Raw genomic sequence first — 19,952 nt, 5'->3', positions numbered from 1 at the left:
AATTCCAACATGAATCAGCCACCCTCGAGCAGCCAAAATCAGGATCAGTTATGACCAACAGATTCAGCATACAAGACACTGATTTTTTTAAAACCATGGTGAGGACCGGGGACTAGGGAAGAAGCCAGTTGGTTCTTACCAAAAGAAAAAGGGTAAAAATAGACATTTTACTGTAGATCCCTGACGTTGGCTTAATGATATTTAAAGCTTTCTTTTTGTATTTAAAAGGAAAAAATATCATTTCATAAACCAGTCAAGATAAGTTCTAATTAGTTAATATAATATGGAAATCCCTAATTACAACCGATTTCCACATAATTGTTCGGAATTTCTCATAACTTCTGTGAACAAATTCTAAAACCATCGATACCGTAGATTCTAGAATAATAGGGTTTTCAGATCTGAATCCCAATTCTAGGGTTTTTTGGGATCAATTCTGATCTAGATCTGACATATATCAAGAGACCAATCCGATGTCTGATTCCGTGTTTTGAAACCTTATTTAATACCAATCTGACTCTGCGTTCCTTGGAAGGGCAAAGGTGAGATCACGACTCACACCTTGGTTCTTGGGTCCATGTGTCCCTACTTTAAAGACATACCCAAAAAATAAGAAAAGGAAACTTAAATAAGGCCAGTGCTATCTGTCCCCTCATTAAAGTGAGCCCCCTCCCACCTCCAGAAGTCCTAGAACACTCTATGCAAGGTCTCCTCAGGACCCAAAGTCACTGCCCATCTCCTTTCTTGACCAGAATCAATTTGTATCTGGTTCTGGTCTTAGAAATAGACACCCCACCCCCAATTTCGAACCCTACTTTTTTTTTTTTTTTTTTCTATATCTTCTCAATTAGGTCAACTGAGATGAGGAACCTGCAAGACACTGAAACAAGTTTCTGTAAGCGGTCACTAATCCACAGACCAGAACCTGAAGAGAACTCTCCTATGGAACATTTCCTTTCCATTAAGTGTAGTCATTCTAATCATTCAATAAGATACCATGGGCTGCACTAATTCTGGATTAGGATTGCAAGTGGTCACTCTTCATCAGGCAATGGCTCCTTACTAGTCCTAAATCACAGACCAGCCACCAACCCTCCTTGTGGGTAGCTCTATGTTACTATAGGCAGGAGAACAGTCTTTCTAGTCCACTCAAATGAAAAATTTGTAATCTTTAATCTTAGGCTGCTTGGTCCCAACCCCTGATAACAATGCTATATCTGCAAGATATCATTTCTGTTTTTATATAAGGCCCTCTTGCACCCTATTACAGTAAAGAAGCAAATTCCCCAGGAAAAGAATGAGCAAACCATTACTACTGGTCACCAAGTTTCTAACATGAACTGGAAGCAATCAATTTCCTGATTTCATGTAGCAAAGCCAGATATTCATCTTTGTTTATTTTCGAGGCCAATTATCCGAGAATACATAATCCTGCATGGCCAAATTTAAGGTTAGAAGACAGTGGGTGTTTGTTAACATAGTAGATCCTTTTTAAAATTAAAGGCATAGGGCTTACTATATAATGTGCATTTTGTATTATTTGTGCAAATTGATATATTTCATTTAATATACATATAATACATATAGAATACAATAGATATTGTGGGAATAATACAAAGACAAGCAATTTGTTCTTTAATCCCTCATGTATTGTCATTGTATACAATATGTTCGATATTTCTAACATTTTAATATATTACAAAGAATAAAAAAGATATACTTTATGCTTTGCAAAACTCTGCTGTATCAGAAGATCTTTCATCTTCTGATACAGCAGGGTTTGCCGAAGACTCTTTTGGGGAAATCGAAGAAAGCAGAAAGGTGAGTGACCAAGACTAGGAAGAGATAGAGAAGGCGGTAAGCGCCATTCGTCTGAATATATCAAATGACGATCTACAATATGTGGTGGATCTTGAATTTGCATTGAAGTATGGGCAAAACTCGAAAGTATCTACATGATGAAGTCCCTGATGAACAAGTTGTTCGTGAAGAAGCAGTTATATACTTGTATTCTCTACATATAGAAGAATGATTTAATCTATTGGAACAACTAAACACATTCAATCAGATCATAAGCCAACTTGCAAGTCTGGAGGTTTCGTTGAAGATGGAGATAAAGCCTTATTGTTGCTAGTGTCGCTTCGAACATCGTATGATCACCTGGTGACGACTCTCTTGTACGGGAAGGAGACCCTTGAGATGAACAAAGTCATATTTCCCTTAAGTCCAATGAAAAGGAAGCGGGCCAGCAGTGCTCAATCACAAGAAGATCTCTTTGGAAAAGTCAAGGAGTAGAAAAGGGGAGATCAAATCAAAAAGGGCAAAGACCAAACTCTCCTGTTACTATTGTAAAAAGGAAAGGCCATTTGAAGAGGAAGGAGGACTTGAAGAAGAAAGGTGTAGATAAGGCATCTAAGAAAGCCATTGTGTTTGATAGATCGAAAGGAGATGATGGAGATGTACTCTCTATATCATTAGGTAAAAACATAGTTCGAAAACTCGCGAGATCTCGGATCTCGGTTTCGGTCCACTTTTTTACCCACCTAATAGTTAAAAAGCTCACCTAACTCGACAGAACTCGCCATATCTCGACGATTTCTGTCCAAAGTCCTCTCTTCTTCCCAATTGGAGTACATTCACATCCGGAAGCATGAGTATAGATACTGGTAGTGAGCATAAGTCGTGGCATTCATCTCAGCCTTATCATGACTATGATTATGGCCAGGAGAGCACCGGTTCTGAATGTAGTACCTATGGTCAGTTTGGCCAGTCAACACATGAGTTTGACAATCAAAGCACTGGGTCTGGCTTTAGACCCATATTCCCAGTCCCATACATGCCTCAATATGATAGTAGCAGTGGATCTCACACTTCATGGCAACCGTCTCACGCCTCATGGCAACAGCTATACCCTAGGATAGGGGACCTTGGCATATGCTGATGTCAACTCTTATATGAATGCTAAGGAGCATTATATGCAATAGTGCAGCAACATTATGTCATGGGAAGACTATGTGGCACGAGTGGGGACTGAATACGTGATTCAATCTCAGCTTATGTGATGATAGTTGTAACATTGTTAAACAATTGGATGTATCACTTTAACATTTCTAATGCTTATTAAGTTGTTTTACTATTGATTGAATGTTTTGCTAGCTTTCTATTACTAAATTATGTCATTTATGTGTAGAGTAGGGTATTTTAGTACGTCGTCGCCGACCAACTTCGGGTCTGATGTAAAAGTCCTATTTGGACTTTGTTTTTGCAAAATCTAATAATACCATTGTGTTTAAATGGCCTAAAATAGGCTGAATATCAAGTTTCAGACCCAAAATAGGTCTAAAACCCACCGAGTTGAGGCTTCGAGTCGGAAAAAAAAAATGCACTAACTCGCCGAGATCTCGACTTGGCTCGGTTTTTTGAGGGACCGAGATGGCACCGAGACCCAAGTTTTAGTACCTTGGGTAAGAATCAACACTCTGATTCTTGGATTGTAGATTTTGGCTGTTTGTATCACAAGTGTCCACACAGGGATTGGTTTGATACATACGAATCATATAAAGGTGAGTCTATTCTAATAGTGAATGATGCAATGTGCAAGACCATTGGAATAAATACTACCAAAATCTAGATGTGTGATGGGATAGTAAGAACTTGAGCAGATGTAAGACATGTTCCAGTACTAAAGAAAAATTTACTATCTTTGGGGGCACTTGACTCCAATGGCTACAAGTACACAACAACAGATGGAGTTCTCAAAGTTATTATGGGAGCTATGGTTATCATGAAAGGCCAGGTAATTGGAAACCTATACAAACTCACAGGGAGTACAGTGACAAGTGGAGCACATATGCAGAGTCAAATACAGATGATACACATCTGTGGCATATGCGGCTGGGGCATAATGGAGAAAAAGGCATGATAGATGATGTAGATAAAAACATGAAGAAAAAGAGGCCAAAAAACTGTTCATATGAACAGTGTCACAGCCCCTTGATTTGGCTTGGTGAGAATATTCCTAGAAAAATCGTGGGGCAGATCAGTCTTTAATTATTAGCTACTTCAAGTCTTTAAGTGAAGGGTCTTACTGTCAATTTTATTGACAGAATTTTGACTTCAACTGCTGGCCGAATCTTAGTGGGGACCACATGACTTAGCCACTGAATTGAAGGACATCAAGTGGGGTCCACATGAAGAAGAATCCAGCCGCAGCATATCTAGTTTCTATTCTTATGTAATATTTATTTTCTAAATATTACTATCTATTTTTATGTTAAGTTTCTATTTCTTTGTTACTTGAGGTGCAAGCATGGCCCTCTATATATTTGTAATGGCTTTTAGAAGCCCCCCCCCCCTTCCACGATTTTGAATAGTTGAATGAAATTTGCTTTGAAGCACGAAGATTCTGTTATCCCTTGTGTGGATGAAAGGCTGATAGGCCTGGCTGGTGAGAGCCAAAACCCCTAGGACTGAGAGAGCCGAATCTCCTTATCTCCTATTTCTATTTTCTTCTTCTTCTCAATCGAGCCACACCTCAGCTGTTACTTGTGACTGAGATTTGTTTGCTGCTACTACATCTGAGAAGGACCAGAAGTCATTCCAAACCACTGCTGGAGCTGCTGTTGCTGATCAGAGACAAGGAAGACCATATACACACCTGCGGCTGCACTTGTTTCTAATTCCCTGCTGCTATCATCGAAAGCCTTAAACTTAGCAACCTTCCTCCCATCGACAATGATATTTGGAGGGCTGAATCAGACCTACAGGAGGCCCACTCGATCCCTGGTTTGGAGTCCAAGCTCTTGCTGGTTAGCCAGATCTCATCAAACCTTCTATTTTCAAGTCTGTCTCATATCTCTGCTGTTAGTCTTTAGAATTGGCTGAAATGTAGAGCAAACATTCCCCTCAATACCTCTTCTACTCAATCCAAGTTTGAAGAGATTCTGCCGGCTGGTTTGGTCTCTACTCACTAAGTTACTAAATCTGAGTTTACCTTCTATTTTAGTGACCTGCTGGTATCTCCCTCTTCAACCATCAATTGAAGCTGAGATTCGAGGGCTTCATCACCCCTATTGGACCTTTACTTGGTAGGAGTATCAGTCCCACACGAGTTGGGGAACTACTGGTTCTGGAGTTAGCAATTTCTGATGCTAAACCTCTGTTTCAGACCTGCGGTTGCAGTGTTTTGGCTGCTATTTGGTTATTTGTGTTGTGGGTAATTGGGACTAGGTTAACCCTAATCTAGTCTTACACATAGTTCTAAAACTCGCCGCAAGATCTCGGAAAACTCGAGAATTTTGAGCTTCTCGAGACGAGTTAGCATACGAGACACAGAATATGCACAAACTCGAATATCTCGACCGAAATTCCGGCGAGATTTACGTACTTTGTACTGTCTGGCTGAAATTTCGGAAAACTGCTACATTCTACCTTATAAAAAAAACCAACTCGAGAGCACACTTCGAAATTTCGAAGTAACTCGATAGAGAAGGAAGAAAACGTTGTTTCTTGACTTTTTGGCCACATCATCACTCAATACAATTGCGATACACTACTGGGGGTTACCACATCCTACAAAGAGATCGATTGTATTGTTGAGAGTTGGGACATGGAAGACTAGTGAAGTAGGGTGTCTATTTAATATGCATTGTGAACACTTCACATGGAGGAGTTTGTAGTAGAAACATTAAGTCTTTAACTATTTTTGAAATACTAATTCAATATATGTGTCTTTATTCATTATTGCATAATTTACTTGTTTTACTAGCCAATTATGTCTCATAGTACTCAAACAATGTGTAGAATAAGCAATTTTACATTAAGGGTTCGACGTTTACTGCCTAGCAAGGGAGCGAATCTAAAACACCAAATTGGGTGTTTTTTTTTACCATTTGAGATTTAAATATGTTTATTAAGCCTAAAACAAGCTTCCCTTAAAGTTTTAGAGCCAAGTGGGGCCATTTGTCCACCAAAACATATACCGAAACCCAAAAAAAAAAAGCACAAACTCGCCGAGATCTTGGTTGTCTCGACCTGGTCGAGACACCGAGTAGAGACAAGTTTTTGAACTATGGTCTTACATTAATAGAACTTCACAAAAGGAAGTTGTTGAAAGGGGGGAAAACTTGTAAACCAATATTGTGTTTTCGGCAAGCAGTGCAGGGTTAGCTTCAAAACTGGAAAACATACGAGCAAGGATGTGCTTGATTATGTACACTGTGATGTATGAGGATCTTCGCCAATCAAATCTAAAGGTAAGACAAAATACTTTGTAACCTTCATTGATGTTTTCTCAAGGAAAGTCTGGGTCTACTTCATGAAGCATAAAAGTGAGACGTTCACTAAATTTAAGGAGTGGAAGGCTGAGGTAGAAAAAAAGATGGGAAAGAAAATTAAATACTTGAGAACAAACAATTGAGGGGAGTACAGGTACTGATGCGATCCCGGGTTCGGAAACCTTATTTGGGTTTGCTAAGGGCCCACCAGTAACAAATGAATCAAATTTAACAGTGCTATGGCAATTTCGTAAATTATGTGAACAGTGTTAAGGCTTCTTTTGAGAGAAAAAACTATATCAGGATTCAATTGGTAACATTTGTTTAAAATAAGAGCAATTCAAGAAATGTATTTGAGGAGGGGATAATTCTGAAACAATTCATAAAGAGGAAGAGTATTAATGGAATTCAACACATGAGTCTAATTGTAAATAACAGAAACATCATCTTCAACCTCTCGCAGGTAACACAGGGTGGTAAACTGAACTCATGATGTTGGGGAGAACGCTCTCCCTTGAAGATGAATCGAGCTGAAATTCTGGGATTAACTCCCTAACTCAAAACTCTCTTCAATCCAACCAACAAGAACCCAAGAGAACCATTAAGGAGTGACAGAAAATTTCTGAAATCGATTTTGGCAGCACAATAGCAACGCACCGTGGTTGCCGGTTTACAACTCACAGCAGAGGGGGCTTTTGGGTGTGTGAGTCTAAGGTTCAGGTAAAATATGGTAGTGCTTCCTTCGACCAAAGCCTCGAGTCAAACAGAGTTACAGCGAGGGAGTTCAACTAATTCTTCTAAATACCCAGGCAATATTAACAGCAGGGATGAAATAGCAGTAATATTTAGAGAATAAAGAAAGAATAAAAAGATAGAACCTGAGACGAGAAGAAAAATAAATTACCACCCGACAATGTTGCAGTAAAAAACAAAGTGTTTGAAAAGAAAAATAAATTAACAGCAAATTTGGCGAATCCATACCTTTTCACAGTTCAACTTTGGGATTAATTAATTTGAGGCTTTAGCGGTTTGAAACATTTCCACTACTAGAGTCCTTACATCCCTACAAGAAGCAAAAGAAGAAAGTCACAAAGAAGAAAGATACGAACAGTTCTAAAATCAAATCAGACTAGACAGTCAGACGGCCATAACTGTTGACCAGCCCCAGTTACAATTCCACTAGCTCTCCATACAGCAGGTTGCTGAAAACCATTGACTTTGTCAAAGACCATCAGAACAAAATTAGACCATCAAACAGATGATCATATTAGCAGGTAAGCCCATAGGGCTATTGTAGAATAAACTAAAAAAGATTTTTAATAACATGTGAAGGAAGTTTAACAAACATTTGAACTCACAACCTCCAACAGATGAAAGTATCTATTAGCATACAACCCCACTTGGTGTTAAAAATTGGCCTTAAGTAATATAGCTGCCATCTTTCATTGTTGCTTTTTTGGGTCAGATTGTTGAAACAGATGGTACAATGTCGAACCATTGATCACTAGCCAACATAGCCCGACCTCCACTTTGTTTTCACAAACACTAATTGTAAGTTGAAAAAAGGCTATCACTGAACCACATAACATAACAAGCAATGAAGATGTGAAAAATTCATAATCCCTATCTGCCAATTCCCATGATACACAAGCAGGGAGATTATGATTTGCACTTAGAATTTAAACATAGAAATCCAACAAAAAGGTATCCAGTAGATCTATTTAAAAAACAGAAAAGGTGTTACATTGATAACCACATTTACATAAACCAGAAAGAATCCTACATGTGATGCATTTAACCAGCAGCCTTACAGCCAGGAAGCCCCAAGGACCATGGTTGAGATAATGTTCTATATCTTGGAGGATTATATAAATTTATAAATGTGAGATATAAAGTCTACAAGCGAAATATACTATCTTGCAGGTCAGTTTTGATTTCAACAGAGCAATATGGAAGGGCAGATAAGAAAAACGACAGATCAAATGGTCTCCTTCAGATAGTAAAAACCCTTCACCATTCAGTTGAGCAAAAATGACTTACTTTCTATCCTCTGCCCGTCTAGGAAAAGGTATTCGAAGCTTGAAGGTATTCCCTTGATAAACAGCCTAATAAAAATGAAAATTTCAGAACAAAATAGAAGAGAAATTTCCGAGGCAGTACTAAAAAATGTAAATGGAGCAAATAAAGAGAAAATCGCAAACAGGTACAGCACACCTGTATCAAAGACCCCAAAATAAAAATTTTTACATGTGCAGTTTAGAAAGAATTCAAAAGCACAACTTCTATAAGAGTTGATTCTCAAAAATATCTAAACTGCCCTGATGTTGTCAGGTTACATAGTAGCATGACGCAATAAAATGGTTCACAAGACTCATGATTTAAAATTAAATGATTTAGGTATGGATCCTCTATGATGTGATATAACTTATATTATGTAATAATGCATGCAAATCACACAATGTAAATCACAACTCAAACGAATAAAACTACCAGTTCTGTTTCTCCAATACTCATTTTTTTTTGGCAATGAATACTCATGACTTGTATGTAACATTAAAGCTCCATTTGTTTCAACGTAAAAAATTTTCCTAAAAAATAATTATAAATATATTTTTCTGTCATTTGGCATTTTTTCAGTTGGACATACATGGTCAAGAAGCACATTTGAAAATGATTGATTGAGGCAAGGAATATAGTCATATGATGGGTGGAATTGCCAAGAGTACCAATGATCAAGACACCATCACTATTTTGGGAAAACATCCTGAAATTTGAAATGGATGTTGTTTTCCAACTTTTTGTATTGCATTTCAACAAAACATTTCCCCCCTTCGTAATTCTTATACAAAGTTGTATTGGTCTTCAACAAGTACCATAAAATGTTTTACAGCAAAACAAACACAGCCTAAATATCAAAAGAAAAAATGGTATTACAAGCCCAATTCAGCACAGCTGACTTACTGGCTGAGATTAGAACCCTTCTTGGAAGGAATTTCCCAAATTGGGCCTGATGGGATCTCTAAAGATACTTGCCAGCCAGTAAGGGGAGCTAGATACATTGCTTCTGCAAGGAGCATGTCATTTCCATTGAGGTTTAGATCTAGTAATTTGATACCTGACAAATTAGGCAAGAGATGTCATGATGAAGACTATTTAAGTTGCATCTACCCATAGAGAATAGGTGGATAACTTGGGGTTGATTGTTATTCTTTACCATTGCCTATGTTACCTGGACACTTTAAAGAGCCCTACCTGAGTACCTGTGTTTGACACTTAAAAGAACAGCATGCGATACCCAACTTCTTTCATTGCCACAGACAGGCCACATGGAGTAGCATACTGCCTTGATCTTATATATGAGTCCACTCACACTTCTTGTTGTAATACTATTTTTTTTATGGTTCTTAATAAAATCGTCATTCAGAAAGGGAAAAAGATTTGAAAAGATTCAAGCCCAATCCCACCACCACTTTGACTTTAATACCTCACAGTTTAATCCACATAACATGTCAAAAGAAACATCTTGAATCCTGTGACACAAAATCTGAAGCACAGCTCTGGGTCGCTAAAACTAGCCACATGTCACATGTTTATATGGTCAAAGCCAATAATTAGTGGGTCCGACATTATTGGCTACATGGACAAATCAGTAGATCCAGTTTAATTTTAACCATCTTTTGAAGTTTAGTAGATTGTGGTTTCTTAAGAGTCTTCTGGCCATCCAAGTTATACAATTAATACCAACAGCTGTGATCGTTCAATGAAGATGATCTTTGTATATAATCTCCAAACTGTGACCCATCTAATGGTGAATCTCAATTATCTTAACATGCACGATATAGACAATTATGCCCGTCCCAAACAAAGATCGAAGATTTCTCCATGTTAAAACGCAAAAGCCAAAGAAACAAGCATCTACATAGTTTAAGCTCCAGAATTACCTTAACATTGAAACCAAGACTATCCAAATCCAACATGGAAGCATGATCAACCTGATAGAGAAATCGTGTACTCAGTAAGTTTTACCAAAGCCATTATCTTTTTTTCCTTTTGTTCTTTTGTAGGTAAGGCAACAACACATTTCAATACATCAGCACTAACCACTCAGACAAAGTATTCAGACTAAATGAGAGATGGACAAAATTTGAGTTTTCACATATGCATAAGTTAAAAATAAGATTAATTACAGAGAATAAGATCATGCATGTTAAAGCAAGTTATATTACATGTGGAGAACTTACAAATTGTGCAAAATGTTCTGGGGTCCTATGGCTGCTCTTGGTATTTTATTCATTTAAAATTTTTTCAATTAAATAAAAAAATAGATAAATGAGCATACAATAATAGTATATATATAATGATGGAAAATAATAGTACATTTGCCCGTCCCAGACCCTGCAGTAGAAGGAGCCTTGTGCACTGGGACACTCTTTTTTATATAACAATGGAAAATACATCGGAGTGTATTCTGTATTTCCCTCGCAGATGGTCATTAAATACTGTATGCTTTCTTACCTTAGTTTGTAGTAATATAGTTATGGCAAATAATCATTCTTAGCCAGTGCAATGGACTTCCAAAGTAGGTTATTTAGATGGTTATCTTATGCATCTAATCATTCCTAGATATTTACTTGTACTTGAAAAAACAGTCCCTAACTTTCACAACAAAATTCCAAGAAACCTACTATTGATTTTGATGAAAGATTCCAATTTCCCAGGGGACAAAATCAATGTATACGAGGTGCCATCCTTGGCTTGGTGGTAAAGTCTCCAACTGTTGAGTTCCATCTTACCTGGGGTGGTTGGGTTGAGACTTGGGAGGTAATCAGGTGAAGGTAATATTAAAATCAAAGTATGTGAAAAACTTAATTCCTTGCCCTTAAGTTCTTCCCCAATTCAATTCAACTAAGCCTTTCCCCAACTAAGCTGTTCCCCTATTTCTATGATTAAAAAGGTCTCTTTCCCTGCAACTATATGCCACCTTTGGGTTGAAAAATTACAATTTTAAAGTGTTTAGTTCCACCCAAAAAAGAGTAAATAAAAATGGGATCAAGAGCTCTTTGAGCTGTGCAAGGTCATTGTTGAGTCTTTGTTGAGGGCTTTCATTCCTCTTCTCATGGGGCAATACAATACAATATTTCCCCTTACCTTAAATTTTCATTGAGAGCTGGTGTTAAGGTATAAACCGAGGGTGTTCCTTCAAAAGGACAAGGGGGATGGTTTGGAGTCATAACCTGTCATCTAGTCATCATGAAAAGACTCTAACCTTGGTCAGGCACTGGATTGCACCATCAAGTCAGTCCTGCTTGAACTCAAGGAAATTCGTGAAGGGTTGCAGTAGGCCTGATCTGAAGGCTTACTCAGCTGAAAGTCTGTTTGGAATTTCAGTTGCACATCAATTCATTCTTGAGGGACACTAACCTCGGGAAGTTGGTACCCACCAGAAAAAAGAGGAGAGACATTATGACCTCCCCAGATCCTGCAGTGGTGGGAGCCTCGTGCACTAGGTATGCCATCTTGTAGTTGTCAAGGCATTGCCTAGGCGTCTAGGGGCCTTGGTCACCTCGCGTCCAGGCCCCCCTTCCAACGCCTTGGGTTGCCTAGATGCCATGACAACTATGTTATGATTAAGGATCCTGAGTATGCGTCTACTAAATTATCTCTAATTCCATCATAGAGAGTTCAACACAGTATCTATCTGTCCAGGGTGCTTATTCCCACAAATGCCATGATTTTTTAGCCCCCTAACTTCCTAGTGGCCTCCAGTGGCATATTCGTATCCTATCCCTAAACATATGCTATTATTAACCCCCCCCCTCCTAACTTCCTTGTGGCCTCCAGTGGCATATCTGTACCCTATGTCCCTATCCCTAAACATATGCTATTGTAAACACACTCGGGGGAAAAGAAATGAAAGAGAAAACCCAGCTTTACCTGAATTGCTGTTGAGTGTTGCACAATAACCTTTGTATCTTCAGCATGATCTTTATTCATATGCAACTGCCAATATACGTTGGGAGTTAGATGAGGATAGGCAAGGACAGCTGAAAGGTAAAATACAAAGAAAATGGAGAAGTATAGCAGAGAGCCCCGAATTCATTTATACCGCAACAGGATTGGAAAACTGAGCTATTGGATCAACTTTTGCAGCTTTGTAATCCTCTTTGTTAAATTCTGGAACAAATGAAACATATGTCGTCAAAACACATCAGCAATCCTGGAGACAAACCTGTATGAGGTATGTAATTGCTTTATTTGTCAATGTGTTTTGATGCACAAATGAACCTGGATGAGAAAACACAGCAATAGTAGTGGCTGAGTACTTTCTATGGCTGCGGTCAAGAGAAGAGGGATTATTATTCATGTGGTAGGCCACAAATATTTTACACATCATTCTTTTCTTTTTAAAATTTAATAAGGGAGTTAATAAGGGAATGCTCCTTAAACTAAAATTAGTGTTTATCCCATTGTATGAATCCAGGGGCAAGGTTAATGCAACAACATCATGGCCTTATCCCAACTTAATGGGGTCGGCTAGGGCAAGGTTAATGCAATACACATTATTTAAGAACTTAATCTAAGTGGTTTTCTTAGTGATAACAAAAACCCAAAAGGTGGATTCAAAACCCTAAAAAAGGGTAATGGAGGATTTTTTTTTTGGATGAATAAAAATATATTACGAAGAAAAAAGAAGGAATAAACAAGCCCAAGGGCAAAAAAGCCGAAACTAGAGACTAGTTAGGGCGCAAAATGGAAGAAGGGAGACCCTAGGAGACAACAATGAGCCTGTTCCTTGGGGAATCCTTAACATCCATGAGGGGGAGGGATCTAACTTTAGATGAAACATCAAAAAAGATGGCCTTCCAAATCATGTCTAAGGAACGGGAGTTGGATGTCCATCTTCTGAGGTTTCGTTCCATCCAAATGTGGGAGCTAGTGGCACAAAAGGCGATCTTGCCAGCCGAGTCGCAAATCGACTTCCCTCCGTATGTCATGTCGATCCAAATCCATTCCCTGCTGAGAGGAAGAGGAGTGCGCCGATCAGGCCAGCAATGGCGAAGAACTCGGGTCCATATGGAAGAGGCAAATGGGCAAGTGAAAAATAGGTGATCGACGTCTTCAGTCCCATTCCAACAGAGACAGCAGCTGGAGGGGACCTGAATATGCCGATGAAGAAGAAAGGCTTGGGTAGGAAGACAGCTTGCAAGGGCGCGCCAAGCAGTGAGGCTATGCCGAGGAATGTGGCCACGAAACTAAACAACTCTGTACCAAGGACAAGGGGTCCCTCTATGTCTAACCAAATCCCAAGCGGAGTGAGAGCTGAATCTGCCCGATGGGTAATGGAGGATTTAAATGCTTGGGTATCAAAATATTATTGATGGGTCAATCATGTTGAACAATAGACAGTACTAAAATAACAAAAAAGAGTAAATTTGCCTTTAAAATCATGGAACATATGAGAGACTGTTTTCTGAAAAATTTAGATTTAAGTTACTCTGAAACCAGAAACTGATGGCTATTAGGAAATTCCCAAAATTCTAAACCCTGCAAATACCTCCTGATCCCAATAGAGCAGTTGCAACACCAGACACATAGCGTACAAATTTTGGTTCAATCCGCATAAATTGGAAGTCTCCAGAGTCAACCTTCAAATTGTGGAAGCTTTATTTATTAGTCCACCGAAAGCAAGAAAAGTATCAGTGCCAAGAGATTAACATGTAATCCTAGAGAAGATGAGGAAATCACCCAGAATGCACTGGGATGCCTTATCAAGTACGCAGCACGGACAGCTTCCCTATCTTGTTCAGTAACCTAGAGGAAAACCAATACTAAAAAACTAAATGACTGGAATATTTAAAAGCAAAAACTTAAGCTTTGATGACAGGACAATTCATCTACCGAATGGAAGAAAATTAAACATATATTATTGACCAAATAATCATCATTTGGAATTATGTGAAACCCAGAGAAAAAGGAACCTACATCAGTAGCATCACCGTGTAGGGTGATTACTAAATCAGTCGTGTCCTCAGGATCCCTTGCTACAAGCAGTGAGCATTTAGGATTAGCTAATAGATCCTGCAAGTGCCAGTAGATTTTCAGACAACTATCAGAGCCTTCAGGAAACAACAAAATGTCAAACAAAATAAAATGTGGAAGGCAGTAAGGATTATAGGAAGTTCTTGTATTTGTTATTTAAGAAAATTAATTACAACACCAAGTGAATAAGCTCGTGACCAGTACTAAGAAGAATATATGTAGGTCAAGACGGTCATACATTTTACCCCATCCAAATAGCCAATGATATATGAGGCCCTATCTAAAACACTTCAATGCAAAACATACAAAAAAAGATTGCAGGGACACATTTAATACTGAGTTCCAGCCTCCATCAGGCATTTTCATATTTTGTGGATTTTAAACAATTAAATGCCCTCATTTTCAAGTATTTCTCCAAAGTAAAGGTAAAGGATGAGCAAGTTCCAATATCTTTCACCATCACCAGGACAGAGAGAGGTTCTGAAATCCCAATACAAACCTTTGTATGAACTGCCAGGCTGCTGATAGCTAATATTGGAATCCCATCTTGATCACATGCATAGTCAACCATGGAACCTGAAGTATATCCCTCATATTTCTGCAAATGAAAAGGATGCTTGCTATAAGTCAATCCTAAATTGAAATTTTTTTCTAGGAGATGATTATCATTTCATAGCCTTACATGATAAGAAAATCCTTTATCATAGCCCCCTTCATACCAGAGAAGGCCAGCAATGAAGGAACTCACCATAATGTGTGGGAGGTTTTCCTAACAGAAATCAAAGAGCTTATTTATACTTACTGATTAAATTATCTATTAATTATTTTTTGTTTGTTTCTCTTGCACGCAATAAATTGCTGTAATGGATGTTTTCAAAGAGATAAAAGAGAAGGCTGGGGCATTTTCAAAGGTTCGGGACTGAATTAGCTCAATATTATTAAAAGGAAGAAATGCACCTCATAATTCGTACCTTGTGTCCTTGGCCATGTGTTAATAGACTAAAGAGTTTTCTTCCATATTGATATACAATATTTTTCTTATGTCCTCTACAATCTTACAATCTTTGACAAGCAAACACGATTTCAACATAGACCACACATTTTGGGGTTCTAATAATGGGATTGAGTGACTAGTATTGTTTTTATTTGCACTTGTTCATAATGTTTATACAACTATCTCAAGCACTTAATAAGATTATTGCAATGTAAAACCATTTCCAGCATTCTTGTCATGATTAACCTTTGGAAAGAAAAATATATGAAGCAAAATAGACTGCACACAAAATTTCCAAAGTTCCAGAAGCTCAAAGCACTTTTTCATTTTGTACACCATCTCATGAAAGGCATCAAAGAGTAGCTGGTGACAATCAGAAGTTATCAACATCATTTCATGGTCAACTTCCAGGTCATGGAGCTTTTCCAGTGTCCTGTAATTAGTCTTTTAAGTCATTCTACACAAATGCCACATGGCCTTAAAGAATAGTAACTCTGAGCTAATGATTCATTCAAAATCCACCTTCATTAACACACAGTGTGGGGCATTAGCAGGCAATCCTCTCTTGTAATTTCCTTCGAGGAAGAAGAAATCGCCCTTAAGAATGGCTTTCATCCAGAAACTTAACAGTATATATTGATAGCAGCTACTGATATTACCAATTCCCATTTGAAAAAGGAGATAGAATGACAATTCAAAAAAGGAAAAAAAAAAAAAAAAAAACAATATGAATTCATAATAATATGTATGGCATACCTGAGAAAAAGTAGAGAGCACACCCCGGACACTGCGATCCAGAACTGTCCGAACTTCTTCAATTGGAGGCAGCCGAGCAGTCGCTTCCTGTGATGAATACCAAGTATAATTCAGATTGAAAGCAAACGCAAGGACATCGAATCTTCAATTTCGAGTATTCCAAATAAGTAAAAGCCTAAACTCACCTGATGAGCTTGGATCATTTTATAAACGGTATCATCGCTGCTTTCATCCCGAGACGACAGAGTCTAGATGAAGAAACAAGAGATGCAGATTAAAAAAACGAAAAGAAGAGAAAGGAAAACGGGAAATCGTTGTTTAGAACGCCGCATTTACTTGTAGATTAATTGAAGGATTTACCTGAGCAGGAGGGCTACTTCTGGATGCCATTGCCAGAGGACGACGAGGAGAATAGGAGTAGGGCTTTGCTTTGGAGTGGTCAAAGTGAAGGAAATCTTATTTATACTTTTAAGGCATTCATGCGTGAAAGGTTCCACTCCCACCAAACTCATCTTCCCCGCCGTTTTTTCTCTTTGATTTCCTTTTTTTGAATTTATTATTGGGGAATAGCTGTGTTTATCTCTTCCCTCCTCATGTGAAATGACCTTGCTGTCCCGTTGTACTCTCTCCCTTATTTTTATTAATAGGGATAATCAGATAATGTTCTTTGTGAAGGGGTGCATCCATCTATAATTCTATTCCCCATGTGAAATGATCCATATGGATAGAGGAAATCATGGTTCGTAATCTCGTTATCGGCTGGATCGGATCAGATCGGGGTCGTTCAAACTCGGGCAAATATGACATTTTTGTCCCTATTTTTTTTTTTTTTTTTAATAAAAAGCTGCTATTGTACATTTTTACCCCTATCCGTACAGTTGGATCGAATCGGTATCGGGATCGGTCTTGGTCGATACTGATCTGATCCGTCCAATATCGGTCGATCCGATCCGATACCTCAAACCATGGAGGAGATAGAGAGAGGTGTGTTGGTGGATGTTGCACTCCATCGATAGAGAATACTTCCCCTTATTATTATTAGGGGAAAGTTTCCATACACGGCTGCGTAAGCCGTGTATGTGAGAGGGTGGGAGTTTCAAGGTATTAATTAATGGGTGGGGGTTTATGACTTTTCCAACTCTTTGTGAGAGGGGTCACGGCCGTATATGAAAACTTCCCCCTTATTATTGTTAGGGAAAAATATCTCTACTTGGTGGTGTTTCCTAATCCCTCTCATAGGACACCATGAGATGACATCTGTACCCCCCAGATAGATACCCAGGTGTGCTCACCCATTAGCCCAGATGCTTGTGTAAAGACCATGCGACCAAGTAGAGATCTCTTACCCTTATTATTATTAGTATTGTTTAAAAAAAAGGGCTCTCTTAACCTAAGACTTTTCTTATGCTTAGTCAAATAAAAATTTTTTTTATTTCTTCTCTTTTAAAAAATGAATAAAAATATTCATATGAGAGTAGACGTAAAAAATACCATAGATTCACATAATTCTTTTCCTTAAGGCAAGGTATATCTAAGTCGATCTTCAAATATATCACATGTCATGTTGCATGGAACCCAAATTTTGTGCATAGATGGATCTTAGATGTTTAGTTTCAATGGGAGTTTGTCAAGTGGTAAAATAGAATTCTTATAATCCAGGACTGCAAAAGAGTGCATGTTAATGACTAGGTTGAAGCACTGCTCTGCGTCTGGACTTTTTCATGTTTTCATCGATTTAAATTGTTAGGTTTTGATATATTGCTTAGCTGATGAGAATCTGAAGCCATTGACAGACAGATATCGGCACCATTCTCATCGACAAGGCAAACCCAACAAAGTTTTTTGTGCCGTGTTCTTTCTTCCATGTACATAGAGTTGAAACTATCATGCTAATTGTATTGAGACTTGGGCTTTAAGCAACTTGGGGTATGATAATCTTCTTTTCTTGAAGACATCATATCCATTGTAACTTCTCTCTTTCTCTCTCTCCCTCTTCCTAAAAAATGAGTTGAAATACTGTGATATGAATCAATAAGTCCTCTCACAAAATGATCCATGAGATTCACATTGACAATTTCTCATTTCAATCAATATGTGGGCCTTTTACTAGACGAATTTAAACCCTCTCTAACATCATGATAAATTTCTACACATAATTGAATTTGATTATGAAACTTGAAAATTATCCAACAACAGCTACAACTAAAAATTACAATTTGAAGATTCATTAAACCCTTACCAAAGTAAGTGCGAAGAACAGACAAAAATGAAGGTATATATATGTTACAAAAATCTATACATAAAATGCTGTTATTGGTGTTAGTGGTAATGATTTGTAGTTGCACAATTCAATACATCACAAACAATTCACAAAATCAAGACCTGAATTGTACCACAAGAATGAGATGTTTCCCACACCTCAATACCCTCAACACCTTCTCTGCTAACGAAAAGCCTCTCCCCACCACCTTCCATCCTCTTGATAACCCCTCTCTCTGCATCTTCAGCTTTATCCACATAATTCCTCCTATACACCCCTCCTTCTCTCAACCAATTACTCCTTATCTGTTCGTCTCCTTTTCCTTCTTCTGCTTTCTCCTCCACTTGCGACCACACCTCTAACCCTGCATCCTTTCCCACGAACACTTGCTTCCTGTAACAGTGGATCACGCTACTCCCTACCCCCGCTCCCGTTCCCGCTCCAGCTCCAGATTTCATCCAACTAGAGTTCTTGTCCTCCAAGTAAAACCAGGGATCGTCCCCGAGCTTCCGTAGATCCGCGATCCCTACATCCCCTGATTTCGAGCACACCTTGAACAGGGCCGATTCGTCGACGTCCACGTCAGCAAACGCGTCACCGAACCTGCTGCTCCGGCCCGAGCCGGGTTCGTTCGTCTCCCAGACCACCTTACCCGACTTTGGATCCCAAAGCCTGATGTAACCGGCAAACCCAAACGCGCCGGAGCTCACCGCGCTCCCGACCAGGAGGCCGGGATCCCTCAGCCACGTTAGCTTCCCGGGGACCATCGCCTTAGCGGAGCTCCCAGGCTGACGACCGATTTCGGAGGCCACATGGAGACTTGACTTGTCAACAGAGAGAACGCAGTTTTCCTTGTGTCGACACTCGAAGGATGCGAAGACGGAGGTGGGCGAGTCGGCGATGGCGCTTACTCTGGCCTTGTATATCCTGGGATCCGACGAGTCCGTCCATTGGATTGATCCGACTCTGCAAGAGCGGGAGAAGTCGTAGAAGTGGAGGCCAGCGGCGGTGTTGGAGCCGACGGCGGCAATCTCCGACCAGACGCGGCGGACAGAGGTGATGTCCTCGAGGTGGGTTCGTAGGGTAGCCGAGTGAGTAAGGTTCCAGTCGTAGGCGGAGATCTGGCCGCCGTGGGCGATCCAGACGGAGCCATCGCCGGCGGAGGCGGTGAACGAAGAGGGGATGCCGTCGGCGGCGGGGCGGATGGTGGAGACGAGGGACGCGTCGATGCCTAGGAAGGGAGGGGGAGTCATGGCGTACTTGAGGTGGGACTCGATGCCGTAGTAGCTAGCTTCATCGACGAGCTCTTGCTTGGAGAAGGAGCGGGCGGCGGAGGCAGGGAGGCGATTGGACCGGAGAAGAGACAGGAGGACGGAGAAGATCTCGGGATCTCGGTCGATGAAGATTGGATCGTCATCGTCGCCATCGTTGTCCCGGGCCGAAAGGGCTGAGAGGAGTGAGTCGGGGCCGCCTGCTCGGATGGTTGAGAGGGTTGTCTCGAATAGTTTGCCACCGACGTTGAGCTTGATACGGTCGTCCTGGACTCCTTCCATCTCCATCTCCAGCAGGGAGAGAAATGAGTAGCTGGGAGAGACAGACGATGTCGTATATGAGATCTATCTCAGGA

At 39.6% G+C, this 19,952-nt stretch overlaps 2 protein-coding genes across 2 annotated transcripts; both read right to left on the bottom strand.

The window, feature by feature from the left end:
- Positions 1–1,193: 1,193 nt before the first annotated feature.
- LOC122642205 lies at positions 1,194–16,752 on the bottom strand. Its single transcript, XM_043835633.1, has 14 exons — positions 16,671–16,752; positions 16,426–16,520; positions 16,251–16,313; positions 16,066–16,152; positions 14,815–14,913; positions 14,259–14,354; positions 14,022–14,087; positions 13,831–13,921; positions 12,382–12,449; positions 12,210–12,275; positions 10,217–10,267; positions 8,316–8,380; positions 7,257–7,338; positions 1,194–1,431 (listed from the first exon to the last, which is right to left on the bottom strand). The coding sequence occupies exons 1-13, from the start codon at positions 16,750–16,752 to the stop codon at positions 7,284–7,286; spliced, it is 984 nt and encodes a 327-aa protein (XP_043691568.1). The 3' UTR covers positions 1,194–1,431; positions 7,257–7,283.
- Positions 16,753–18,340: 1,588 nt separating this feature from the next.
- Positions 18,341–19,952, bottom strand: LOC122641751 (protein ENDOPLASMIC RETICULUM-ARRESTED PEN3). Its single transcript, XM_043835041.1, has one exon. The coding sequence runs from the start codon at positions 19,882–19,884 to the stop codon at positions 18,433–18,435; it is 1,452 nt and encodes a 483-aa protein (XP_043690976.1). The 5' UTR covers positions 19,885–19,952; the 3' UTR covers positions 18,341–18,432.

The sequence above is a fragment of the Telopea speciosissima genome, chromosome 10, assembly GCF_018873765.1.
Source record: "Telopea speciosissima isolate NSW1024214 ecotype Mountain lineage chromosome 10, Tspe_v1, whole genome shotgun sequence".
NCBI lineage: Eukaryota > Viridiplantae > Streptophyta > Magnoliopsida > Proteales > Proteaceae > Telopea > Telopea speciosissima.
The sequence above is the reverse complement of the archived record's forward strand: the minus strand, read 5'-3'. Positions and strand labels throughout refer to the sequence as shown.

What these genes read in the sequence shown, in the direction of transcription:
- LOC122642205 (XM_043835633.1), bottom strand. Translation starts at nt 16,752, where the DNA reads ATGGATGCACCCCTTCACAAAGAACATTATCTGATTATCCCTATTAAT. An exon ending in AGTTTTCCAATCCTGTTGCG is followed by an intron (nt 12,276 to 12,381) that starts GTATAAATGAAT and finishes GTATATTGGCAG; the next exon opens with TTGCATATGAATAAAGATCA. An exon ending in AACACTCAACAGCAATTCAG is followed by an intron (nt 10,268 to 12,209) that starts GTAAAGCTGGGT and finishes TTTCTCTATCAG; the next exon opens with GTTGATCATGCTTCCATGTT.
- LOC122641751 (XM_043835041.1), bottom strand. Translation starts at nt 19,884, where the DNA reads ATGGAGATGGAAGGAGTCCAGGACGACCGTATCAAGCTCAACGTCGGT.